We start from the raw sequence: 23,803 nt of genomic DNA on the forward strand, positions 1-23,803 counted from the left end.
TTGTAGTTTATATCATATACATGGCATCTCCTGGAATTATGCAGTGCACAGCTAAAGCATTCTCTGGCTCTGGGGAAAGCAGTCAGAGCATGCATTTATCTCATTCGTCTCTGTTCACAATACTTCAGGCATCAGGGAAGAAAACCCCAAGGGGTTGACTTGTCCTTGCCTTTGGGAAGATCTCTTAACTAGAAGTAGCTGTGAAGGAAGACCAGAAAGAATGGGGCAGCTTTTTGCTCTGACCTCAGTGCAGATGATAGTGGTGGTGATCTTTTTGGTGGTGATCATAACTGCAGCCATTGACACTTTGGAAGCAAGTAAGTGGTGGTGGTGGTGGTGGTGGTGTGTGTGTTATGTGTGTGTGTCAGGGACAATGGCACTCTTAGCAGAAGCATCTCCATCCTTCTTCTGTCACACCTGGGATTCACATAACCTTTACAGTATTCCATCATTTATCAAGGGTATTATGTTCTAGACCCCCCTGTGAATTAGGAACTTTACATTTATTCTACACTCTTAAGCCTACATAACTTTAACAACATATGTATACAGTACCGCAAAATCCCATGATACAGCAAAAAATCCGCGATAAATAATTAAATATAGGGAGAGAAGGGGGATAAGTAAGGGAAGGGTTTAATTAAAGAGCCTGTATGAAGGACTCATGGACATGGACAGCGGGGAGGGATATGATTGCGGGAGAGGGGGTGGGCTGGGTGGGGGAGAGAAATTGGGGGAAAAGGGGACAACTGTAATTGAAAAACCAAAATAAAAAAAAATAATAATAAAAAAAAAAATAATAATTAAATATAATATTTTTAAAAATTCCGCGATACAGTGAGGCTGCGATAAGTGAACCACGATATAGAGAGGAACTACTGTATTCTAATGCGTTTTTTTATACTTAAATAATTTTCTTGTAACTCACAGTTTTCATCAAAACAAACACAATCAGGTTTTAGACCTGTACTAAGGTGTGGGCAACCACTCCTCGTGGTTTAAGGAATTGTAGACCTGGCCTGAGCATGGCGAGCTGCCAGCTTTCTGGCTGTGCTTGCCTCTAAGTCTCAACATAAGGCTGTGTGCAGAATATGACTGACAACCACTCAGAGGGTTGCCATGGGAATTGGATCAAAGGATGCTCATTATGCTCATTATGCTTTAGAACTTGCTCTGCTTTCCTTATCAGTAATGTAACAGAAATAGTTTCTAGCAAGGAGTATATGAAACCTTGCACCTGGTCCGGATGTTTTATGGACCCTGACACAGACTGGTCCCTGCGACCCCTATACTGGTATGTGTAATCTGTTATTGTCAAACAACTGAATACAATAGATGATTTATGAATTTTAGTCTTGTATCTTTCGCATGTATCCTCCTCAATAAAAGGCGTAAGGGATGAAGGTTTGGCTGCTGGTTTCCACTAGAGAGGCAGTCACCTTCCTTCCCCCAGACATAATAAAGTGTCCTGGGTAAAAGTTTGTTCCGCCGTGGTCACGAAGCCTCTGCTGGACAGAGCAACTTCCAACCTAGGCTAGGGTGTGTGTGGCACCTCCGCCATACTAAGGTGTTAAACCATTAGTAAAAACTATTACACCCACTTAGATTAAAACATTTATTTGTAGAAACATTTGAAAGGGCTTTATTAACATTAGGAGAAGATTGTAAGGCAATTGTATACTATTAACTATTACAAACATTTGACTATACAGTAGTACCTCTCTATATCGCGGTTCACTTATCGCAGCCTCACTGTATCGCAGGATTTTAAAAATATTATATTTAATTAATTACCGCAGATTTTTCACTATATCACAGGATTTTGTGGTACTGTGTACGTTGTTAAAGTTATGTAGGTTTAAGAGTTTAGGATATGTTTAAGAACATAAGTAGTGTTTATAAAAGTGTGGAAAAGTTAAGGGAGTGGGAAAGGTTAATAAAGGACTGGGAATGGTTTATAAGTGTGTGGGAAGGGTTTATAAAGCCTTAAAATATATATAAATACTAAAATAAATGTAAGGTTCCTACTTGGCGGATTTTCACCTATCGTGAGGGGGTCTAGAACGTAATACCCCCGATAAGTGAGGGAATACTGTATATTGACATTTTATTAGCTTTGGCTATGTTATAGAGAATCTTAATGATAAATGCATTATTCTTACACTTTACACAAAACTCACTCAGGAATAGTAGGGACTGAGACTGCATCTCTGTAAGTTCCCTGGTGATCTTGATGCTGTGGTCATTGGACCACACATGGAGAAGTGAGAGTTGAGAACACCACTAAGCCCCTGGCACTTTACTGGAAGGTCAGAAACATGCTCAACCACACAAGAGATTTGAACACACCCAGGTGGCTCCCAAATACGTTGCCCTTCACTAGTGAGGTCCTTCCATCAGGCTGAGCATTGCCCTCACTGTTTTCAGCTTCTCCCTGGAGCAGGGAGCTAGGTGCCTCCCAGGAGCTGGGGTATTTTGAGCACAGTAAGTACCATCATGATGTCATAGTTAAGAGCACACAAACTCTGATACTGCCACCTGGGTTTGTGTTCTGGCTCTGCTGCTTACCAGCAAGTGACTTAAGCCTTTTGAACCTAAGTTTCCTTATTTTTAAAATAAGGGTAAATGCAAAAGTGATCTCACAGGCCACTGCGGGAGAATTCAATGCATAATGAATGAAAAGTGCAAATAACAGTGTCTAGCACTTAGTAAATGCTTAATAAATGACATCGCATTATTTTTTTACTGTTATTATTGTCACGGAGGAACACACAAAGTGTGACTGCCACAGTCAGGTAAAGTTGAGGGGGAGTCTTCAGAGTGGAGATAACACTGAACTGAGTCTTGAAAGTTTACCAGGAAAGGAAGGAGACTGGGCTAAAAAGCATAAGACGTACAAATGTGGGCAAAGGAGCATCAGTCACTTAAATCTTAAGGAAGTGTCAAGAGCTTTGTTTTATTCCTGAATGTGGGAGTGTGGATATTTTAAGACGCAGCTTGAAGGCGATGCGCTAAACACAAGAATGAATGGAGGAAGTGCAGACATCATCACACGGGTTTCGTTTATTTGTTTTGGAGGGGGTCAACTTGGCACTAAGTGTTAAAGACCACGGGTACCCTCCAGGACGCAGAAGAATCTGGATGACAGCTGGCCCAGCTGCCCCCACTCTGAGGCTGGGCTATTTTGGCTGCAGTAAGCTGCTCTGAACGTCACAGCAAAGCTACCTGCATGGAAGATGAGTCTGCCACGACATGCTCCTGCCACTCGGGCTTCCCTGGAGACGGGCTCAAGTGCGTGGACCTAGACGAATGGGCCGCTCCTGGAGCCCACAACTGTTCTATCAAGAGCAGCCGCGTGAACACTCCGGGCTCCTAATGTGCGTGTGTGCCCAGGTCTTCTGCCTGACACCCGGACTCGGCTGCATCGAGTGGACCAGTACTCGGAACCTGGCCTCAGTGGCTTCCATGCCCTGGCCACCTGTGTCAACAACTATGGCAGCTACTCATGCATTGCCCTGAGGGTTACTTGGGGGATGGGTGAGGCTGCTAGCGCTTCCCAGGTTCCTGCGGTCCAAGGCTTGACTGCATGGCCCAGGGCCAGGCGCTTGTGTCCTACAGTCCATGCCGGGTGCATCACACTTCGGCGCAGCGCAGAGCACTGGGGGGTGGGGGGGGGGGGCTACATTTACGACATGAACTGGCGCGGCTGGTACCGCTTTGTAGGGCAGGACAGAGGGTGGCTGGCTGAGACCTGCATGCCGGTCCTGCGCTGCAACACCGCCGCGCCCATGTGGCTCAACCGCATGCATCCTTCCAGTAACTAGGGCGTTGTGAGTCACAGGGCCTGCGCTCACGGGAATGCCCACTACTGCCTGTGGGAGGCGCCCCCTCAGTGCCATCTAGCATACTGCACAGGTGAGCAGGCTCATTCCCCCAGGTCCGCCCCTGGCCTCCGATGGGCGCTGGGGGCTACTGGGGCGCATCCTTGCTGACTGTGTGCCTGTGATCTTGCAGACCCCAGCTCCATGGAGGGGACGTGCGAGGAGTGCAGTATGGGACTGCATATCGGATAATGGCATATGGCACTGCCAGTGCAAACAGGACTTTAATGGCACCAGTGAGGCCAGTGGGAAGGAGTAGGTGTTGAGAAATGTCAGCCACTAGGGAAGCGACACATTCCTATGTGTAAGCTAGGTGTATGGGGATGACCTAGGAAATACATAAGTGCCAGTTGGGTAATGTACATTAAAACCAGCAAGCAGCTCTCTGGGCTTCCAGAGTCTCCCCTTAGTTGACTACAAACTCCCAGAGCTTGGAGGACCTCCTCACCCCCAGCCTTCTTTCTAAGACTCCCAACAACACCTGTTGGCCAAAGGCTACCTGAGCCGTATTCCTGCAGCACAGGAACACAGGACTGGTGGCCAGTCTGTGGTTTCTTGAGCCTGGCCCTCCACTGACCAGCTGAGGATGGTGCACAGGTCCCTGGCCATGTCCAAGCCCCTTCCCTATATATACAATGATTGAAGTAGATAGTAGCTCGCACATTTCAGTCATGATTTCAGTCACATCTGTATACCAACTTTACAATTATGCTTTATTCGAGTACTATCTGTATTGTGATTTTTATTATTCACTTGTTTTTTTTAAGTTGATTAAATCTTTCTTCTTCTAAGTAAACTTGGAATGTTAATGGTCACTACTACATCTATCTATGGCAAGTAACCCATACTTTAGATAGAAAGTCACAGTAAGAATGAATATAATGAAAGAAAGTCATTAAATTTCAACAGCTGTATAATACTTCCATAAAAAGTATTTTTAAAAATCCACCCAAATGTCATTGTGTGCCACAGACAGCCTGAGGTCTGTGCTCTGTTGTTGTAAAAGGAAAATTAACAATTATAGAGCATTAAAAACATTAGCAGTTAGTCTCCTTGATGTAGAAAGGATGGAAAGAAATTACAATCAACTCATGAGCTCTTTTAGTTTTTTGTTTTAGTGGGATTCAATGCTATTTAATGGTGGGACAGTGAAGGACCCTGAAATCATTCTATTTTTTGTATGCGCTCCATACTTAAAGTAACATGGTACTGAGGGCTGGCCACTTGGATCCATCCAGTGATATCAGAATCCAATCTCATATCTCTATCACTTTGAAGGTGAGACCACAGCAAGATCAAACTGAAGCTACTCTGAGCACTCCAGCTGGTGGCCAAACCAGTCAGCTGGGTTTGGGCCCTGGGGATGTGCAGGACCCCTGAATTGTGGACACAGGTCTCTAATGCTCCCTTCCCTGTCCATTTCAGATCTCTCTCTCCTGGAGCACAGGCTGGAGTGCAGGGCTAATGACATCAAGATGTGCTGAGCAACTGCCAGCTGAAGAGCTTGAACTTTGAGAAGGTCTTCATGTAGTTGCGTGACTGCCAGTGCTCAGGCTTGCTTGAGAGGGGTGACCAGGTCTGGATGTCTGTGGTGACCCCAGCCAGGGATGGCCACTGTGGAACAGTGATGACAGTAAGTCCTGGCCAATGAGGGACAGGGTGGGACTTGCCTGACTCAAGACCCCACTCTACCACTTACTAGTTTTATGAGCTTGAGTGAGTTATTTACCTGGTTGTGCCTCAGTTTCCTCACCTTAAAATGGAGAATTATTAATACCTACTTCATAGGATTGTTAAGAGGATAAAATGAGTCAATGTGTGTGAAGTGATTGGAGTGGTGACTGGCACATAGCAAGTACTCAAAAGTTAGCTTCAAATAAAGAGGGCAATCCATGGTGATAGTTCCCCATTTTATAGATGGGAAGAGTAGGGCATAATCAGGGCAGTGACTAGTCTCAGTCAGTCAGTATCAGCACTGGGTTCAGAAGTAAATCTGTTTGTCCCTGGAGGTCCTGGGAGGCAGGGTTAACATCATTGGCGTTTGGAGAACCAGGACAGAAACTTCCACAAAAGGGATTCAGAGCTCAATGTGTGAGTGAAGCAGAGCAGTGTTCTCTCTCACCTTCTCCATTTCCGCAAAAGAAAAGGAAAGAAGATACACACACACACACACACACACACACGAAGAAGAAATTAACTCACTTGAAATTCCACCATTAAATGATGACTGGACACATGGTTTTCAGTCTTTTTAGTGTTTGAGAGAGAAACATGACATAAGGGAAAGAACCCAGGCTTATATTGCTTATGTGCTATGGGCAAGTTACTCAGTTACTCAATTTCTATGAAACCATGACTCCTCAGCATGGAAAGGTCTAATGCAGTGATAGAGGAGGAGCCCAGGGCCTCACACGTTATATGCTCATACAAAGACAAAAGGTTGCTGTAGTAATGTTTAATTATGGAAATTGGGAAAGCAGCTCATAGGTGTCTAGAAAAAAGAAAAAACAACCCTTTGATTTAGAGCCCTACTCCAATTCTCATACCCTTTCTCACCTGCTCCTCCATCCTTTCCACAATGCAGAAGAATGAAACTCATGTCATATACAGCAACACCCTCTACCTGGAAGATGAGATCATTATCTGTGATGTCAACATCAATATCAACTTTGGGTGCTCCTACCCCCTGGGTATGAATGTCAGCCTGAAGTCCTCCTTGAAGCCAATGCTCAGGTGTGGCACAGAGTGTCCCCAGTGCCCCTGGACAGCTGGACTCCACAATCCCTTAACCACCAGGCCCTCAGCTTCCCTGTCAACTGCCTCCCATAGGGAACTGGGTGGGGAAACTGGGAAACAGTGTTGTCCAGTGGAGGAGCCCAGCTAAGAAGTCTGGAGCTCAGATTCAAATCCAGATGGCTTTGGGAAGTTGATAGCCCTATTCTGGGTGTCTTCTTATCTGTGAAATGGGTTTAACAATACTATACTCCATTTCTTCAAAACGCAATAGTGCTATGCAGATGTGAATCAAATATTAGGATCTGTGGCTTATCAGAGGAACAGGGTGGTTAGATTGGAGAGAAGAAAGGGAGGCTTTCAGACCAGACCTGCTATGGGAATTCAGGTAAATCATATTCCACATTTGAACCTTGGTTTCCTTTTTTTCTCTGTAAATAATAGGAGGTTGATTAAAGAGGGATTTACAAATTATGCTTCTTGGAGCTTGATAGTCTTTTTTTTTTTTTTTTTTTAAATAACTGCATTGTGGTTATGTTCCTAGGAGATATAAAATGAGGTATTTAGAGGTCAAGAGTATTATGTCTCTAATTCATTCATGAATGATATATATACAAGAGGGAACCCCCCCAAAATGGAATTATCTTCTGGAGGGTGGGCCCCTTGTAGTATAGGCTTCCTCTGCTAGGTGAGTGTTTGAGGAACCCATATGTATCAGTGTACCAACTGGTGTTGTTGTGAGAGGCTGCATTTGGCTTCAGTGATTTTTTTTAGACTCTTTCATCATGTTTGCCCATTTCATGATGTGTAATTTATGAGTGTGCCTGCCCATACCATGCTGATTGGTGCAGCCACTGTGGAAAGCAGTATGGAGATATCTCAAAATTTAAATAGCATCAGCAGTTTTTGAACAAAAAATGGCATGATCCTCATGCCCCACCTTCCCTATTCACTGAATCTTGACCCGAGCAACTTTTGTTTTGTTTCCCCAGATGAAAAAAGTCCTCAAAGGGAAATGTTTTGCCCATGTGGAAATGGTGAAACAAAAACAGCAGAAGCACTAAAAGGCATCAAAATTGATGAGTTCAAAAATTGTTTCGAACAGAGGTAAAAAATGTTCCAATCGGTGTATTGCATCAAATGGAGAGTACTTGGAAGGTGACTGAAGTTTAAACATGTAAGAATAATTACAAAATTTTTTATAAATAAATTATATTTGGAGTTCCCCTTGTATCTGTATGACCTATTATAAATATATATCTCTATGAATATATGACTATATATGAATATATACATAAAGAATGATAAAACAATGGAACAAAATGTAAACAATTGGTGAATCTAGGTTATAGGTATAGAAAAGTTTACTGTACTATTCTTGCAACTTTTCTGCAAATTTGAAATTATATCAAATAAAATTATTTAAAAATTCCCATGGAGAGGCATGCAGCAAACACCCTGACAGGTGTCAAGATCCAGGGAAGCATGCCAGCTCTCCCTTCCTTCTCCCCCCAGCTCTAACACCACCAGACCTCGCACCCCTCCCAGTGGGCAGACAGCAGCCCAGCCCAGGCCTGTTGGCACAGCACAGAGTATGGCTCTGAGACTGTGGCAAGGCACAGGGTGTTTGTTCTGGCAGCAACATAGAGGAGGGCTGGCCTCACAGTCCATGTCTTACTAGCTGTGAAAACCTGGGCAGGAAAATGTAGCCTTCTAAGGCTGTTTTGCTCATCTGTAAAAATTGGAGCTTGATAGTCTTTAAGGAGGTACCTTGGGGTGCCTGTAGGATGAACCACAGAAGCTCAACCCATATTGGGTGCCACATGAGGTTTTATTGTTTAAAAACATTAAAGGTCTGTTGATTGATAAAATTGAAAATCTCTGAATAGGATGAATCAAAGGTCAATAATGCTGATGCTAGAAAAAAAATACTTACAATAACAAGCATTTCCTGAGAGCTGACTGTATATCAGGTATTGTGTCCAGTGTTGTATGTAACATACTTCATTGGACTCTTAGCTCTCCTTAGGAGGTGCAAATATGAATATGGAAGCTCAGAGAAGGTTGACTAACTTGCCCAAAGTTTCAGAATCTAGTAAGTGGCAGAGCTGGAATTCAAACTCAGGCCATCAGGCCCCAAACCCCACTCTACCATGATTTTCATTTTGAATCTTGCCTGTGGTTATGTGTTCTTTGGGCCAACCAGATTTGGGGAAGAAATCATTCTGCCTTTGGCTAAAGCATTGACTAGCCAAACAGTGCCCTGGAGCAATGTGGCTATGTCCCAGATCTGGTAGGTGCCAGGGAGCAACACATCTATGCACAAATCTCTCTTTGGTTTGAGCTGGAAATCTTGCCTCAGTCCAACTGTGAGTCTAAACTGATAACCCAGTTCTCACCTGTGAAGTGGACTTTCACATTGCTGAGTATTTCTCATGCAGCTTATTTCCTGGGGCATCAGTATTACAATGTCCTTTGTCATGAAGTCTACATGAGTATGGCTGTTTTCAACAGGGTTAAAAATAACCCATTTAATTTCTTCCCCAATCTTCTGCTGTAGGTAAGGCCAGAACTCTAACTTAGGTCTGTAAGATTCATAGCCCATTCTTTTTAACTTCCAGGTTGAGGCCAAAGAAAGAATCTAGGTGATTCCCTTGAGAATTTATTTGCTGCACATCCTGAAGGCCAGTTCCATCAAGTAAAGGGGTGGACATGTTACCAAAAATGTGGTCTGTGGACAAGCAGCATCAGCTTCACCTGGGATCTTGTTAGAAATGCAGGACCTTAAGTCGCACTCCAGACCTCCCAAACCAGAACCTGTATCTCAACAAGATTCTAAGGTGACCATTTGTACACACTGCAGTTTACAAGCAATGGTTGGTGAGTTCCAGTCCTACTGTTGGGCAAAAATACAGAGAACTGCCAGGAACTGCCCAGAAACCAGACCAGAGAAGGTAGTCCATCTGTTGCTGTTCTCAGCTCTGGTTTTCTCATCAGCTCCTCTTCTCCTGCAGTGCTGTTAACATCAGTGTGGGTGGGGCAGGCATGTTCACCGTGCAAATGGTGCTCTTCCAGAGCCCTGCCTACACACAGCCCTACCAAGATTCCTCCATGACCCTGTTCACTAAGGCCTTTCTCTACATGGGCACTATGCTGGATGGGGGTGATCTGTCCCGCTTTGCACTGCTGATAACCAACTTCTACGCCACACCCAGTGGCAATGCCACAGACTCTTTGAAGTACTTCATTATCCAGGACAGGTAAGGCCCATGGGTGAAATTCATGGTATCTTTGCTCAAAACTGATTTGGAAGAGGGGTTAGCTGTACATATGGGAAGCTTGAAAAGTTTTGAAAAAGAAGCAGGAAGAAAGGCTTGGGTGTGCCTGTGTTTTTATGCCTGGTCATGTGTGTGGGAGCTGGGTTGAAGACTACTGGTAGGGGAAGTTTCAGAATGTCACAGGATGAGTAAGGAGGAGACCAGTTGGAGAGACAAGGAGTGTGGCTAGAGGGGACACTTGGAGGCCCTGTTCAGGTTGAGTACATAGGGATGCCAAGGACCATAGTAGACACCACAATCTGTGGTTTTCAGGAGATGAGTGCCCTTAACCTCAGGGCTTTTATTTTGCCAAGTGGAATTTGCAACTTTGGAATCAGTTCTGAATTGTGGGGTGGTATGGGGGAGAGCCACAGAATTTGCCTTCCCATGTATCCCAGTGCAGTCCAGCATACACAGGAGTCTCTACATGTGCAGTTTTCAGTTTTTGTTTGTAAGTGTGTTTTGGTGCAATTGTGTGTGTGTATAGGCACATATTCCAGTTTGGTCAGTGACCCTCAGGATTCAGAAGTTTCCACTGTTATAAGTACCAGGCACATAGTGGATAGTCAATAAATATAACTAATGATTCCTGAATGCTGTTTCCTGGAAAATCAGAATGGGCTAACTTTAGGACGGTTTCAACTCTGTGCTGATGGCATTTTTATTTTAGCATCATAAATATGTTGCACTTACTGTGCCATATACTGGAGTAGCACTTTGAAAAATGAACTCACTTAATCCTCACAACTATCTTATGATATGGGTTACAATTATTAATTCTTATTTACAAATGGGGAAACTGGGGCATAGAGAGATTAATTAAGTTGTCCAAGGTCAAAGTGATAGAGTAAGACTTGAACCCAGGAAGTTGGGCCCCAGAGTGTTTGCTTAACCAACCATATTATCTGCCGTAACCATCTCAGATGTCCGCATACTGAGGACTCAACCATCCAAGTATTGGAGAATGGGGAGTCCCCTCAGGGTTGATTCTCCATCCAGATGTTTCATTTTGTGGGAAACCACGACCTGGTCTACCTGCACTGTGAATGAACAGTGCAAACCTGTGAGTCACCTCCCCTCTCTCAGTCTGCTTGCCGTGCCCTACCCCTTGCCAGTTTCCCAAACCAAAGATGTGTGGCCACAAGGTCTAAAATAACAAATAAACATTTCTTCTGTATTTCTCTGAGCAGTAATATGAGGTGGGTGAGGCTAGTAGGAGACTTAAGATGACAGGCTGGTACATGTTCTGGCTTATTTACAAGTTTGTCTACTAATAACAGAAGCTGACATTTTAAAGTACCATGTGCATCTTTTTTATGTGAGGTCAGTATTTTGCTAGTCACTTTTTCTAGTGGGGAGAAAGGCTCAGAGAACTTAAGTGCCTTCCCTAAGTTCATACATGTAATAAATGGTAGCGATGGGCATGAGCCCACATATTCTAATAACTCCTTCCTCACCCACCTTCAAGCCAAAGACTGAGGCAGGAGGATGCTCCCTGAGGGTACAACCCCCTCCCCATGGCAGGACACATTCAGTCTCCCTTACAGAAGAGTTTCTTTGTTGCCCTGCCCCTGCAGACCTTCTCCAGGACCAGATTCCACAGTGGGGGCATCATAGACCAAACTCATATCTTGAACTTGGGTTCCATCATGCGGAAAAGGCAAGAGGGTCACTTCCATCCCAATGTTTCTGTTGAGAAATGTTCTCCAGAGACAAGGAGGGAGGACAGAACCTGGTGCTTGGGGTCTTATCAGGATCTGAGTTGCTGGAACAAGTGGATTCTGTGGAGCAAGGTGAAATATAAGCTGCCTTTCTATTACTAGTTCTCATTCATTGATTCATTGTACATGTTCTTGTGCCTACTGTGTGCCAGCAAAAACAGGTATAGGCCCAACTTACATGGAGCTTATGGACCAGAATCATAGATTGATAGATAGATAGATAGATAGATAGATAGATAGATAGATAGATAGCAATAGATATAGGTCTGCATTTGTATTATGTGCCATCAAATAAATATATACTCATTTGTCTGAGGCATGGAAACAAGGAACTGACTGAGAGTGACCAGAAGGGAGGGGTGAAGTGGAGAAGAGGGGAAAGAAGCAGAAGGGGATAGTCAAGGAACTAGTATAAATGACCCATGGACATGGACAACAGGGTGGGGATTGACTGTGTATGTCTGGTGGGTCAGTGGAGAGCAATGGGAAAAACTGGGACAACTGTAATAGAACAACAATAAAAAGAGAAATAAAAAAATATATAAGGAACTTTGAGCTCTTAGAATAAGGGAAACAGATGGAATTGGGAGGGTTGGAGAAAAATGGAGCCAAGCTTTGGAAATTGAGAAAGGATTAACTAAGAAGGGTCACGGAAAGAGGGGAGAGGGAGGGAATCTCTGGCAGAGAGTACAACATGGGCAAAGGGCCTATGGTGGGGGTTCCAGACTGCTAGGGGACTTGAGAGAAGGCCATGCAGGCCAGAAAGAGGAGGAGTAAAGGGTGAACTGAGGCAGGTGAACCCAGACCATGTGGGGCTTTGTAGTTCTTGCTAAGATTTTGGGCCTTTCTCCTGAAAGTAGCTGAGAGTCCCTGAAAGTTCAGGGACATGATCAGATTGGGGTTTCAAAAAGACCACTTTGGCTGCAAAGAGAAGAAAAGATTGAACAGAGTGTCTCCCAGGCTTCTTGCCCACCATATGCCTTCTCCTTGCACTGATCCTTCTCTTTCTTACAGGTGTCCAGGCCACAGTGTCCTGGGCTGCTTCTAACAGCTTGGGTAAGTTTAAGTCCTCTTTGAGAGGGGCCTGCACCAGAACCTTTCTCCAGGGCCTCAGCTCTGAAGAAGCAACTGCATCTATGAAAACGCCTAGACCGGGAGCTGTACATATACACATACACTCACACTGTCCCACAATAGTGCATACATGCACATGGCACAGGCATGCACAGACAGGCACAAGGATATACATAATCCAGACATGTTTGCACACACACACATAAGGTCCCATGCATGCCTTCATATTTGCACATTCAGATGCACAGACAATGAGTTGTATGCATGCATGAACCGACATACACGCACTTGTTGCAGATCTGTTTACAATAGACATAAACACATTCTAGATATATACCCTGGGTAAATTCCATGGCTCATCTCTAACACATTCTTTAGGAATCATTTAACAAATGACAGATACGTGTTGAGTATGACTACATACCAAGTACTATGCTTAGTTCTGAGTTTTAGGATGAGCACAGCAGACAACAAAGAAACCCTGTTTCTCTGCTTCTTTGTTCCTCTGGCCACAAAGGCCAGGGACTGGTGGCATTTTTATGGACCTTGATTTTTATAGCCAATGAGGTATGTGATGATCTGGATGAAAAGTGAATCCATGTCACTGCTGCCCTTCTTGGCTCCTGGCATGTAGATCCAAGGAGGCTGTTATATTAGCTTAGTGTTTGACCTGAGTTAGTTCAACCCAGTACCAGTGAGCTTAGAGCTGGAAAGTCAAGGTGTTCCTGAGAGGCCTGTCCTCTGTGAATAGCCTAGGTTGCCAAGAATGTTGGAGCAGATTACACACTACACCAGAATGCTTTTTTGAGGGAATATCAAGCTTAGTTCCAGAGGAAAGTCTGTCTTCTTCAAATTGATCCCCCTGGGAGGGTACTGTTTTCTATTTTTCCACCCAAAGTAGCACTTTTTTCCAATCATTTCTCAGGACATATAAATAGAAAGTTTCCTTTTCTAACTAATCAACTCAGAGAGGGTGTCCTTTCCTAACTAGTCAGTCTATAAGAGGCATCTTAAATTAGTTTTTCACAAAGGTGCATCAGAGCTGCCAGTGGTCCTGTAATCACTTTCCTTTCAGTGCTCCTGAAGGTCTGGCTGCCTCTGCTTCTGTTGGCTACCTTGACCCTGATGTCTCAGTGATTGGCAGCTGAAAACTCTGTGCTCTGTAGCTACCAAAGCATGTCCTGCTGGCTGGGGAGGTGATGCAGAAAGGGGGCTCACACTTCATTAAGCCTGCTTTTATTTTCTCCTCTTTAATTCTGTTAACAAAAAAACAGCCTGTGTTTTTAAATGCTGCTTTCTCTTAAAATGGGACTTGTGATGTGTCTGCACATGAAGACTCTGTCTCCTCAAAAATTGTGGCAAAATAATAATTTTAAAAGCTCAGTCTGTGAAGTCTTTCATTCAACAAATATTTATTGAGCACTTATTCAGTTGGCATTGTTTGTGGTGCTGACTCCATCCCTGCCTAATAAAGTTCACAGTTCGGTCAACTCTGGTTCTGCTGTGTAACTTTAGATAAAATACATGATGTCTCTGAGTTTCATCTATACATTTATTTATCCAACTGTTCATTACTTAAGAAATATTTTCTGAGCACCTACTGGGGATACAACAGAAACAAATCTGATACATTCCCTGCATTTTTGGAGCTTCAGGTCTGGCAGTAGAAAGAGAATTTGAACAGGTACACAAGGCTTTGCACAAATGGAGGGTATGGCAGGGGGCTGCTGCTTATGTAATAAGGATAATAATTATGTCCTCACAGGACTCATTCACTGTTCTGGAAACATTTATTTGAGCAGCCAGGATGTGCCAGGTACTGTGCTTGGTGCTGGTGGAACACTGGTCAATCAGACAAATGCAGTCTGTGCCCTCAGGAGTCTCACAATCCTTAGAGGTGATATACCTGGCATATCCCAAGGGCCCCCTCCCTCCATTCCACTTTTCCTTCCCAATTCCAGAAGACTTAGACCTGTTTACAGAGCCACAGCAGCAGGAATAGAAAACAGACCCACTAACCCCATTAGAATGAGGACCTCCTGGAGTCTCTTTGGGGGCACAATCAGAAACCAAGGGGGTACTGGGCCCAGGAGACCCAGACATCCCAGAGGTCTCTAGACTTCTTTGCCAAGTGGACAAAAGGAAGTTGATGCTGATGGGAAATATCTGCCCTGACACCAGCTGCTGCCCTGGACTCAAGCTGTGGCTTTCCAGGAAAGACTAAGACCTGACTCATTATGAGAGACTTCTGATCCCAGGGAAAGCCACATGTGTGTATCAGCAAATGGGGCCTTCAAAGACAGCATATCTTGAGTTATGAGCCTCTTATCACACACAAACACACACTGAATTCTCAAGCCTGTTCCCTTTACATTAAAGTTTTATGTAGGAGGACCACAGCACTGAGCCCAGCCCTGTTTGTAGTCAGTCCATGGTCAGTTTTGCCTGTCTGTACCAGGTGCCCAGTCATTATACTCTGACTCAGGTACAGCAGAACTTAAATAAAAATAAAAATAAAGGCCAAAGACAAGAGCCAGGAAAAAAAGAAAGGAAATTTATTCTGTCCCTTTGTTTCTTTTCCTCTCCTTTATTTCTTTCTGTTTTCTATCAGTTAGTTGTTCATCTCAATATTAAATTGACATTTTGATCATAAATTCAAGACCAGATTTTTATAGGCAGCAAGGAAATAGCAAGTAATCAAAATAGAGGCCTTTCTGGTGATGAGCTTATGTTTAAAAGGGGGATATATTTAAACATTAACTATGGACATATCAGATGGTGATAAGCACTTTGGGGGATAAAAAACTAAGAGTAACAGAATGATGGGGCATTATATTACATAGGGTGATTAGGAAAGGTCTCTCTGATAAGCAGGGACTAAGAGAAGTAAGAGAATAAAAAGGGTAATATCTGAGGAAGAACATTACCAGTGGTGGGAAGAGCAAGTGCAAAGTACCTGAAGCAGGATCCTGTGGCTTTTCACCAAGGTTTGACTAAAACTTGTACTAAGTTTTAAACTTGAGGCATTATTCACAGGAGAGAGTCTGAAGCATGCATTATGATATTTTCATTTTGTTTACTCAATGCTTAACCCTGGCTGGTTTGGCTCAGTGGATTGAGTGTCGGCCTGCGAGCTAAGTGTCGCTGGTTCGATCTTCCAGTCAGGGTACATCAGAGAAGGAAAACTCTGATTCCAAAAAACCTCCGCTGCCTTGCGGCATACCTCTTCAGGGGAAAGGCTAAGGGAGTAAACCCCGACAGAAAATCCGGAGCCGGAGTCCCGAAGGCGGTTCGACGTTGTAGTCAACACCGGCAACTCCTGCGGCGCACCTGAAGCCAAGCTGTATTGACTCCGTCTTTCCCTTGGATCCTTCAGCTGCGAAGAGAGGGGGGGGTCTGCTGCATGGGCAACAGCAGACCCTCCATATCACCCTGCCCAGGCTCTGTAGCTTCAGCTCCACTGGAGAGGACACTCCAGCGTCATCGCAAGATGTCGATTCAACACGGGAGGAGACAGATACCGTGTCACTCCCGAGTCGGACTGCACAGCCATTCTCGGCAGTGCAGATAGACTTTTAAGAAGCTACACCATCGTCTCTCGAGACGGACGGCTGCCGACGACGACTCAATGCTTACTAGATATTGGTTAAAACTGCAAAGATACAACCCCTGTCCATAAAGATATTATTATAGCCTTCAAAGGAAAACAGATAAATTAGTGGGTGAGTGTTATTTTTGCCTCAGAGAGGCATAAAAGCAAATAAGAGCAGCGCAACAAGCCTGTGGAACTTAGAAGAGTCTTCCTGGAAGAGAAGAGGCAAACCTAAGTGATAAGTAGCTGTGAGGAGGAAAAAGATTCAGTGAGCATTCCTGCAGGAGTGAGTAGTACAAGCTACAGCTGAGCCCAGTGAAGGGCAAAGGACACAGCATGGGGGCATGATTGCAGTTGTTGGGCAGAAAAACAAAGCCACAGAGCCTTGTCACCCCTTAACCTCCCAGAGCTCAGTTCACTTCACCCTTATTGTTGGGTTGCCGAGCTCATTATCTAAAGAACCAAGAACTGGTATTACACAATCTCTTTCTTCCCTGAGCAAAGGTGAATTTTGTGACAGGTCCCAGGGTCGAGGTGCAGGGAAGTCTGAGGTAGCCATTACCAGGAAGGCAAAACAACAAAGAAGCTTTCTGGTTCTCTGAGCCCACCCTACCCCTCTGCATCCTGGCTACACTAACAGCAGCCTCTGGCTGGAGACAGCACTGGGATTTCACAGAGCTAAAAAAAAAAAGTTGTGATTCAGCACTACCTACTGGGGAATAAGAGAAAGACCTCTTTAAGTCAATTGACTAGAGAAGTGCCACTTGTACATAGATGCCTAGACAGAGGAAGAATCTATCAAATACCATGAATAATCAAGGTAGTGAGACAGCTCCAAAACAAAATAAATAGTCTTCAGAAAGTAAATTTAAAGACATGTAAATGACAGAGAATTCAAGATTGTGGTTCTGAAAATCTCAGTGAGATGCAAGAAAATACATACAGACAATTTAATGCTCCCAGAAAACATACCAACAAACAAAATGAGTACCTTATCAAAGAGACTGAAACTTTAAAGAAGAACCAAACAGAAATTCTGGAGGTGAAATATTCAATAAAAGATTTTTAGAATGCACTGGAAAGAATAGGAAATAGAGTGGAGCAAATGAAGAAAAGGATTAGTGATAGTGAAGATAGAAATCTAAAAATGCAGAGGAAAGAAGAGATAGGCTTGAGCATAAAAAATGAAGACTAAAAGAACTCCAAGAGAATTATCTGACTCCATTAGAAAGAGCAATATATAAGAATAGACATACCAGAAGAAAAAAGAAGGAGAAGTGAACAGGAAACTTATTCAAACAAATAGTTGATAAGAAGTTCCCAAAACTGTAGAGAGCTAGAATCCTGAATCCAAGAAGCAAACAGAATAGTTTCTCAACCTAAAGAGGACTTCTCAAAGACACATTGTATTAGAACTGTTCACAATTAATAACAAAGAAAGAATTCTCAAGGTAGCCAGGGAAAAGAAGACAGTAATGTCAGATCACGGACACCTGGACTTTGGACTTTGGTAATCAACCTGGCCCTGGACTTAGCATTTCCCAAAAGATATGTTGATGGACTGAAACCTTCCCAGAGGAAATGCTAATGGATTTAGCCCAATATGTTAAGTAGGCTGGTGTGGGAGGGGGAAAGCAATGAGATATAAATGACCTACTGAATATGTCAGTAAGCAAACTCCACCTTACCAAAAGGTGTATAAAAAAGGTGCCTGCAGAAGTGTCGGGGGTGATTCCTATGGGCCCACGAGTAGGACCGGGAATCACCCTTCCCTATTCCCTTGCTCCCACGGGCCCACAAGGAGGACCAGGAGCCACCTTTTCCTTATTCCCTTGCTCCTACGGGCCCACGAGGAGGACTGGGAGCTACCCCCACCCCTCCGCTGCTGTTTCCCTTGCTCCTACGGGAGCTACCCCTGCTCAGCCAACATTTCCCTTGCTCCTATGGGCCGTTGAGTCAGTCTGGGGAATTGCCTTTCCCCTTCCCCCTTCCTTTCCTTTGTTTCTTCAATAAACTAGGTATCTGTCCCCACAGCAGTCTCTGGGCGATTTCTCAGAGCACAGCTACCCTGACAAGTAACCTATAAAGGAAAGTCCATTACATAATCATCAGACTTCTCCGCAGAAACTCTACAATCCAGAAGAAAGTAGAATTAAATATTAAAACTACTGAAAGAGAGAAATTATCAGCTAAGAATAATATATACAGCGAAGTTATTCTTTAAAAATAAAGGAGACATAAAGACTTTCCAGACATACAGAAGGTGAGGGAATTAATCACCAGAACTCCACTGTAGGAAATACTCAAGGAGATTATTCTACCTGAAACAAAAAACAAAAGGTCACAGAACTACAAGTAAGATCACCAACAAACTTACAGATTTGAGACTTCAAAAACATAAAAAAGGGTGGGTGTTCTAAATTGAAAGGAGGATGGAGATCAGATTCATTCAAAATAAAAAGGACTACTATATTTACAAAACTTTCTTTTTCATAAATCTAATGGTACTCACACACACACACACACACACAAACAAAACAAAACAGAAACTGAAACAAAACAAAACTAAGACACATAAGTTAAAAAAAGAGGAAATAGAGGGAAAAAGTATGGAATAAAACCAACAAAAACAGATGGAAACACAAAGAAAAAGAACCAATGGAGCCACTAGCTACCATAAAACAAAAAGTCCTCATACATTAATAATCATCTTAAATGTAAATGGACTGAATTCATCAATAAAGAGGAAGAGGGTTGCAGAGTGGAAAAAAAAATAAGAACCAACAAAATGCTGCCTTCAGGAGACACATATAAGTTTCAAAGACAAAGTTAGACTAAAAGTGAAAGACTGTAAAGTAATTCTCCAAGAAAATAACATCTACAGAAATGCAGGTGTAGCCATACTTATATCCAAGAAAACAGATTTCAAGATAACAAAGACAAAGAGACAAAGATGAACATCTTACAATGATAAAAGAGACACTACAAAAGAAGACACAACACTTCTTACTAATTATACACCTAATAATGGAGCATCAAAATATATAAACCAACTATTTTTATTTAATTTTTATTTTTTGGTTTTTCAATTACAGTTGTCCCAATTTTTTCCCCATTGCTCCCCCCCCACCGAGCCAACCCCTTCCCCCACAATCATATCCCGCCCTGTTGTCCATGTCCATGAGTCATTTATATACATTCCTTGACTAAACCCTACCCTTACTTATGCCCCTTCTATCCCTACCCCCTCACCCTTATTGACTGTTATTCTGCTTCTTGTTCTATTTAGTTCATTTGTTTATGTTGTTCTTTAGTTTCCTGTATTAGGTGATATCATATGGTATTTTTCTTTCTTTGCCTGGCTTATTTCACTAAGCATAAATTTCTCTAGTTCCATCCATGTTGTCGCAAATGGCAGGAGTTCCTTCTTTCTTTCTGCTACATAGTATTTCATTGTGTAAATGTACCACAGTTTTTTTTTTATATACTCATCTACGGATGGGAACTTACGCTGTTTCCAACACTTAGTTATTGTAAACAGTGATGCTATGAACATAGCATAAGTTCTTTTGAATTACGGTTTTAGGATTTTTCGGTTATAATCCTAGCAGCTGAATCACTGGTTCAAAAGGCAGTTCCATTTTTAGTTTTTTGAGGTAATTCCATACTGTTTTCCATGGTGGCTGCACCAGTCTGCATTCCCGCCAACAGTGCAGTAGGGTTCCCGTTTCTCCACATCCTCGCCAGCACTTGTTGTTTGTTGATTTGTTGATGATGGCCATTCTGACAGGTCTAAAGTGGTATCTCATAGTGGATTTTATTTCCATATTTCTGATAGCTAGTGATGTTGAGCATTTTTTCAAGTGTCTATGGACTTTCTGAATGTCCTCTTTGGAGAAGTGTTTGTTCAGCTCCTTTGCCCATTTTTTAATTGGGTTGTCTGTTTTCTTAATGTTGAGTCATATAAGTTTTTTATATATTTTGGAGACCCGTCCCTTGTCTGAGGTATCATTGGCAAATATGTTTTCCCATATGGTTGGTTCCCTTTTCATCTTGCGGATGTTTTCTTTTGCTAAGCAGAAACTCTTTAGTTTGATGTAGTCCTATTTGTTTATTCATTCCTTTATTTCTCTTGCCTTATGAGATGTATTTGTGAAAATATTTTTATGTGGGATATCTGAAATTTTCCTGCCTAAGTTTTCCTCTAGGACTTCTATGGTGTCACGGCTTATATTTAAGTCTTTGATCCATCTTGAATTTATTCTGGTATAGGGTATAAGTTGGTGGTCTAGTTTCATTTTTTCTTTTTCATGTCCCAGTCCAGTTCTCCCAGCACCATTTGTTAAAGAGGCTCTTCTCACTCCATTTGATGTTTCTTCCCCCTTTATCAAATATTAGTTGACCATATAGTGCTGGGTTTATTTCTGGACTCTCTATTCTGTTCCATTGATCTATATGTCTGTTCTTGTGCCAGTACCAGACTGTTTTGATCACAGTGGCTTTGTACTATAGTTTGATATCAGGTATTGTGATTCCTCCTGCTGTGTTCTTCTGTCTCAAGATTGCTTTGGCTATTTGGGGTCTTTTTTGGTTCCATATGAATTTTTGAAGTATTTCTTTTAGGCCTGTGAAATATGTCATTGGTATTTTAATAGGGATTGCATTGAATCTGTAAATTGCTTTGGGTAATATGGTCATTTCGATGATGTTGATTCTCCCCATCCAAGAACATGGTATTTGCTTCCATTTATTTCTATCTTCCTTAGTTTCTTTCTTCAATGTTACATAATTTTCAGAGTACAGGTCTTTTATCTCTTTGGTTAAGTTTATTCCTAGGTACTTTATTTTACTTGTGCTATAGTAAATGGTATCTTTTTTTGGTTTCTGTCTCATATATTATTGTTGGTGTACACAAATGCCTTAGACTTTTTTATATTTATTTTATACTCTACTATTTTGTGAATTTGCTTATTACACCGAGTAGTTTTTTAGTGGAGTCTATAGGGTTTTCTATGTACAACCTCATGTCATCTGCATATAATGATAGTTTTACTTCTTCTTTCCCAATTTGGATGCTTTTTATTTCTTTTTCTTGTCTAATTGCTGTGGCTAGGACTTCCAACACTATGTTGAATACGGGTGGAGAGAATGGACATTCTTGTCTTGTGCCTGATTTCAGGGGGAATGCTTTCAGTTTTTGTCCATTGAGTATTATTTTGGCTTCCGGTTTCTCATATATAGCCTGAATTATGTTATGGTATGTTCCCTTTATTCCCATTTTGCTGAGTGTTTTCATCATAAATGGGTGTTGTTTTTTATCAAATGCTTTTTCTGCATCTATTGATATGATCATGTGGTTTTTGTCTTTTATTTTGTTAATGTGGTGTATTACATTTATTGATTTGTGAATATTAAACCATCATTGCATCCCTGGGATAAATACCACTTGATCCTGGTGTATGATCCTTTTAATGTGTTGCTGGATCCGGTTTGCCAATATTTTGCTGAGAATTTTAGCATCTATGTTCATCAGTGATATTGGCCTGTAGCTTTCTTTCTTTATTGCGTCTTGACCTAGTTTTGAAATTAGAGTAATACTTGCTTCATTGAAAGAGTTTGGGAGTCTTCCCTCTTCTTGGATTTTTTGGAATAGTTTGAGGAGGGTAGGAGTTAGTTCTTCCCTAAATGTTTTGTAAAATTCACCTGTGAAGCCATCCGGTCCAGGGCTTTTGTGTGCTGGGAGATTTTTCATTACGGTTTCAATTTCACTAGTTGTTATTGGTCTGTTAAGACTTTCTACTTTTTCTTGATTCAGTTTTGGAAGGTTATATGTTTTTAGAAATTTGTCCATTTCATCTAGGTTTTCGAGTTTCTTGCCATACAGTTGTTTATAGTAATTTCTTACAATTGTTTTTATTTCTGTGGTATCAGTCATGATTTCTCCTCTTTCATTTCTGATTTTGTTTATTTGCATCTTCTGTCTCTTTTTCTTGATGAGCCTGGCTAAAGGCTTGTCGATTTTGTATATTTTTTCAAAGAACCAGCTCTTACTCATGTTGATCTTTTGAATTGTTTGTTTAGTCTCTATGTCATTTAATTCTGCTCTGATCTTGATGATTTCCTTCCTTCTTCTTGCCCTAGGCTTTGTTTGTTGTTGTTGTTGAAGTTCTTGTAACTTTAGGGTTTGATTTTTTATTTGAGATTCTTCTATCCTTTTCAGATATACCTGTATTGCTATGAACTTCGCTCTCAGAACTGTTTTTACTGTGTTCCATAGGTTTTGGGCTGTTGTGTGTTCATTATCATTAGTTTCCAGAAACTTCTTGATTTCTTCTTTGATGTCATTGTTAACCCATTCATTATTTAATAGCATGTTATTCATTCTCCATGAGTTTGGATGTCTTTGATTTTTCTCTTTGAGGTTGATTTCTACTTTCAAGTCATTTTGGTCTGAAAGATGCTTGATATAATTTCAATTTTCTTGAATTTGTTGAAGCTCGTTTTGTATCCTACCATGTGGTCTATCTTTGAAAATCTTCCATGTACATTTGAAAAGAATGTATATTTTTGTCTTTTGGGGTGGAAAGCTTTATATATATCAGTTAAGTCCTTGTTGTTTAGTGTGTTTTCAATGTCTGTATATCCTTGGTGTTACTTTGCTTCGAAGATCTATCTATTGTTGATAATGGAGTGTTAAAGTCCACTACTATGAGTGTGTTGCTGTTAATATCCTTCTTGTGGTCTTCTAGTATTTTCTTTATGTATTTGGGTGCTCCTATGTTGGGTCCATATATGTTTATCAGTGTTATATCTTCTTGATTGATTGTTCCCTTAAGTATTATGAAATGTCCTCCTGTGGCTTTTTTTATGGCCCTTGTTTTGATATCTGTTTTGTCTGATATGAGTACTTCTACCCCAACTTTTTTCATGTCCGTTTGCTTGAAATACTTTTTTTCATCCCTTCACTCTCAGTCTCTAAATCTATTGTTTGGAGGTGTATTTCTTGTAGACAGCAAATGTGTGAGTCCTGTTTTTATATCCATTCTTTGAATTGGAGCATTTAACCATTTACATTTAAGGTTATTATTGACACGTATTTATTCATTTCCCTTTTTACCTATATTCCTCTTCTCCTTTTTTCATCTTTTTCTTAAAGCATTCCTTTCAGTGTCTCTTGCAATGCTGGTTTGGTGGAGATGTATACTTTTAATCTTCCTTTGTCTGAGAAACTCCTTATTATACCTTCCATTTTGAATGAAAGCCTTGCTGTGTCGAGTATTCCCTGTTGTAGGCCTTTGTTATTCATTGCTCGAAATATTTGTGACCATTCTCTTCTGGCTTGTAGTGTTTTTGTTGAGAAATTGGTCGATAGCCTTATCGGAGCTCCCTTGTATGTTATTTGCTATTTTTCTCTTGCTGCTTTTAGGATTCTCTCTTTGTCTTTGAATGTTGCCATTTTAATTATGATGTGACTTGGAGTGAGCC

At 41.9% G+C, this 23,803-nt stretch overlaps 1 protein-coding gene across 1 annotated transcript; it reads left to right on the forward strand.

Moving 5' to 3' along the window:
- Positions 1–220: 220 nt before the first annotated feature.
- Positions 221–13,953, forward strand: UMOD (uromodulin). Its single transcript, XM_090279396.1, is given in 16 exon segments — positions 221–321; positions 3,199–3,371; positions 3,374–3,424; positions 3,427–3,507; positions 3,510–3,642; positions 3,644–3,915; positions 4,015–4,057; positions 4,059–4,117; positions 5,307–5,357; positions 5,360–5,514; positions 6,466–6,614; positions 9,629–9,874; positions 10,855–10,973; positions 11,432–11,599; positions 12,667–12,708; positions 13,802–13,953. Coding segments are annotated over 16 exon segments (1,905 nt in total). The 3' UTR covers positions 13,864–13,953.
- The last annotated feature ends 9,850 nt before the right edge of the window (positions 13,954–23,803 follow it).

Source organism: Furipterus horrens, unplaced genomic scaffold (assembly GCF_987537825.1).
Source record: "Furipterus horrens unplaced genomic scaffold, mFurHor1.1.pri manual_scaffold_5, whole genome shotgun sequence".
In the NCBI taxonomy this organism is placed as follows: domain Eukaryota; kingdom Metazoa; phylum Chordata; class Mammalia; order Chiroptera; family Furipteridae; genus Furipterus; species Furipterus horrens.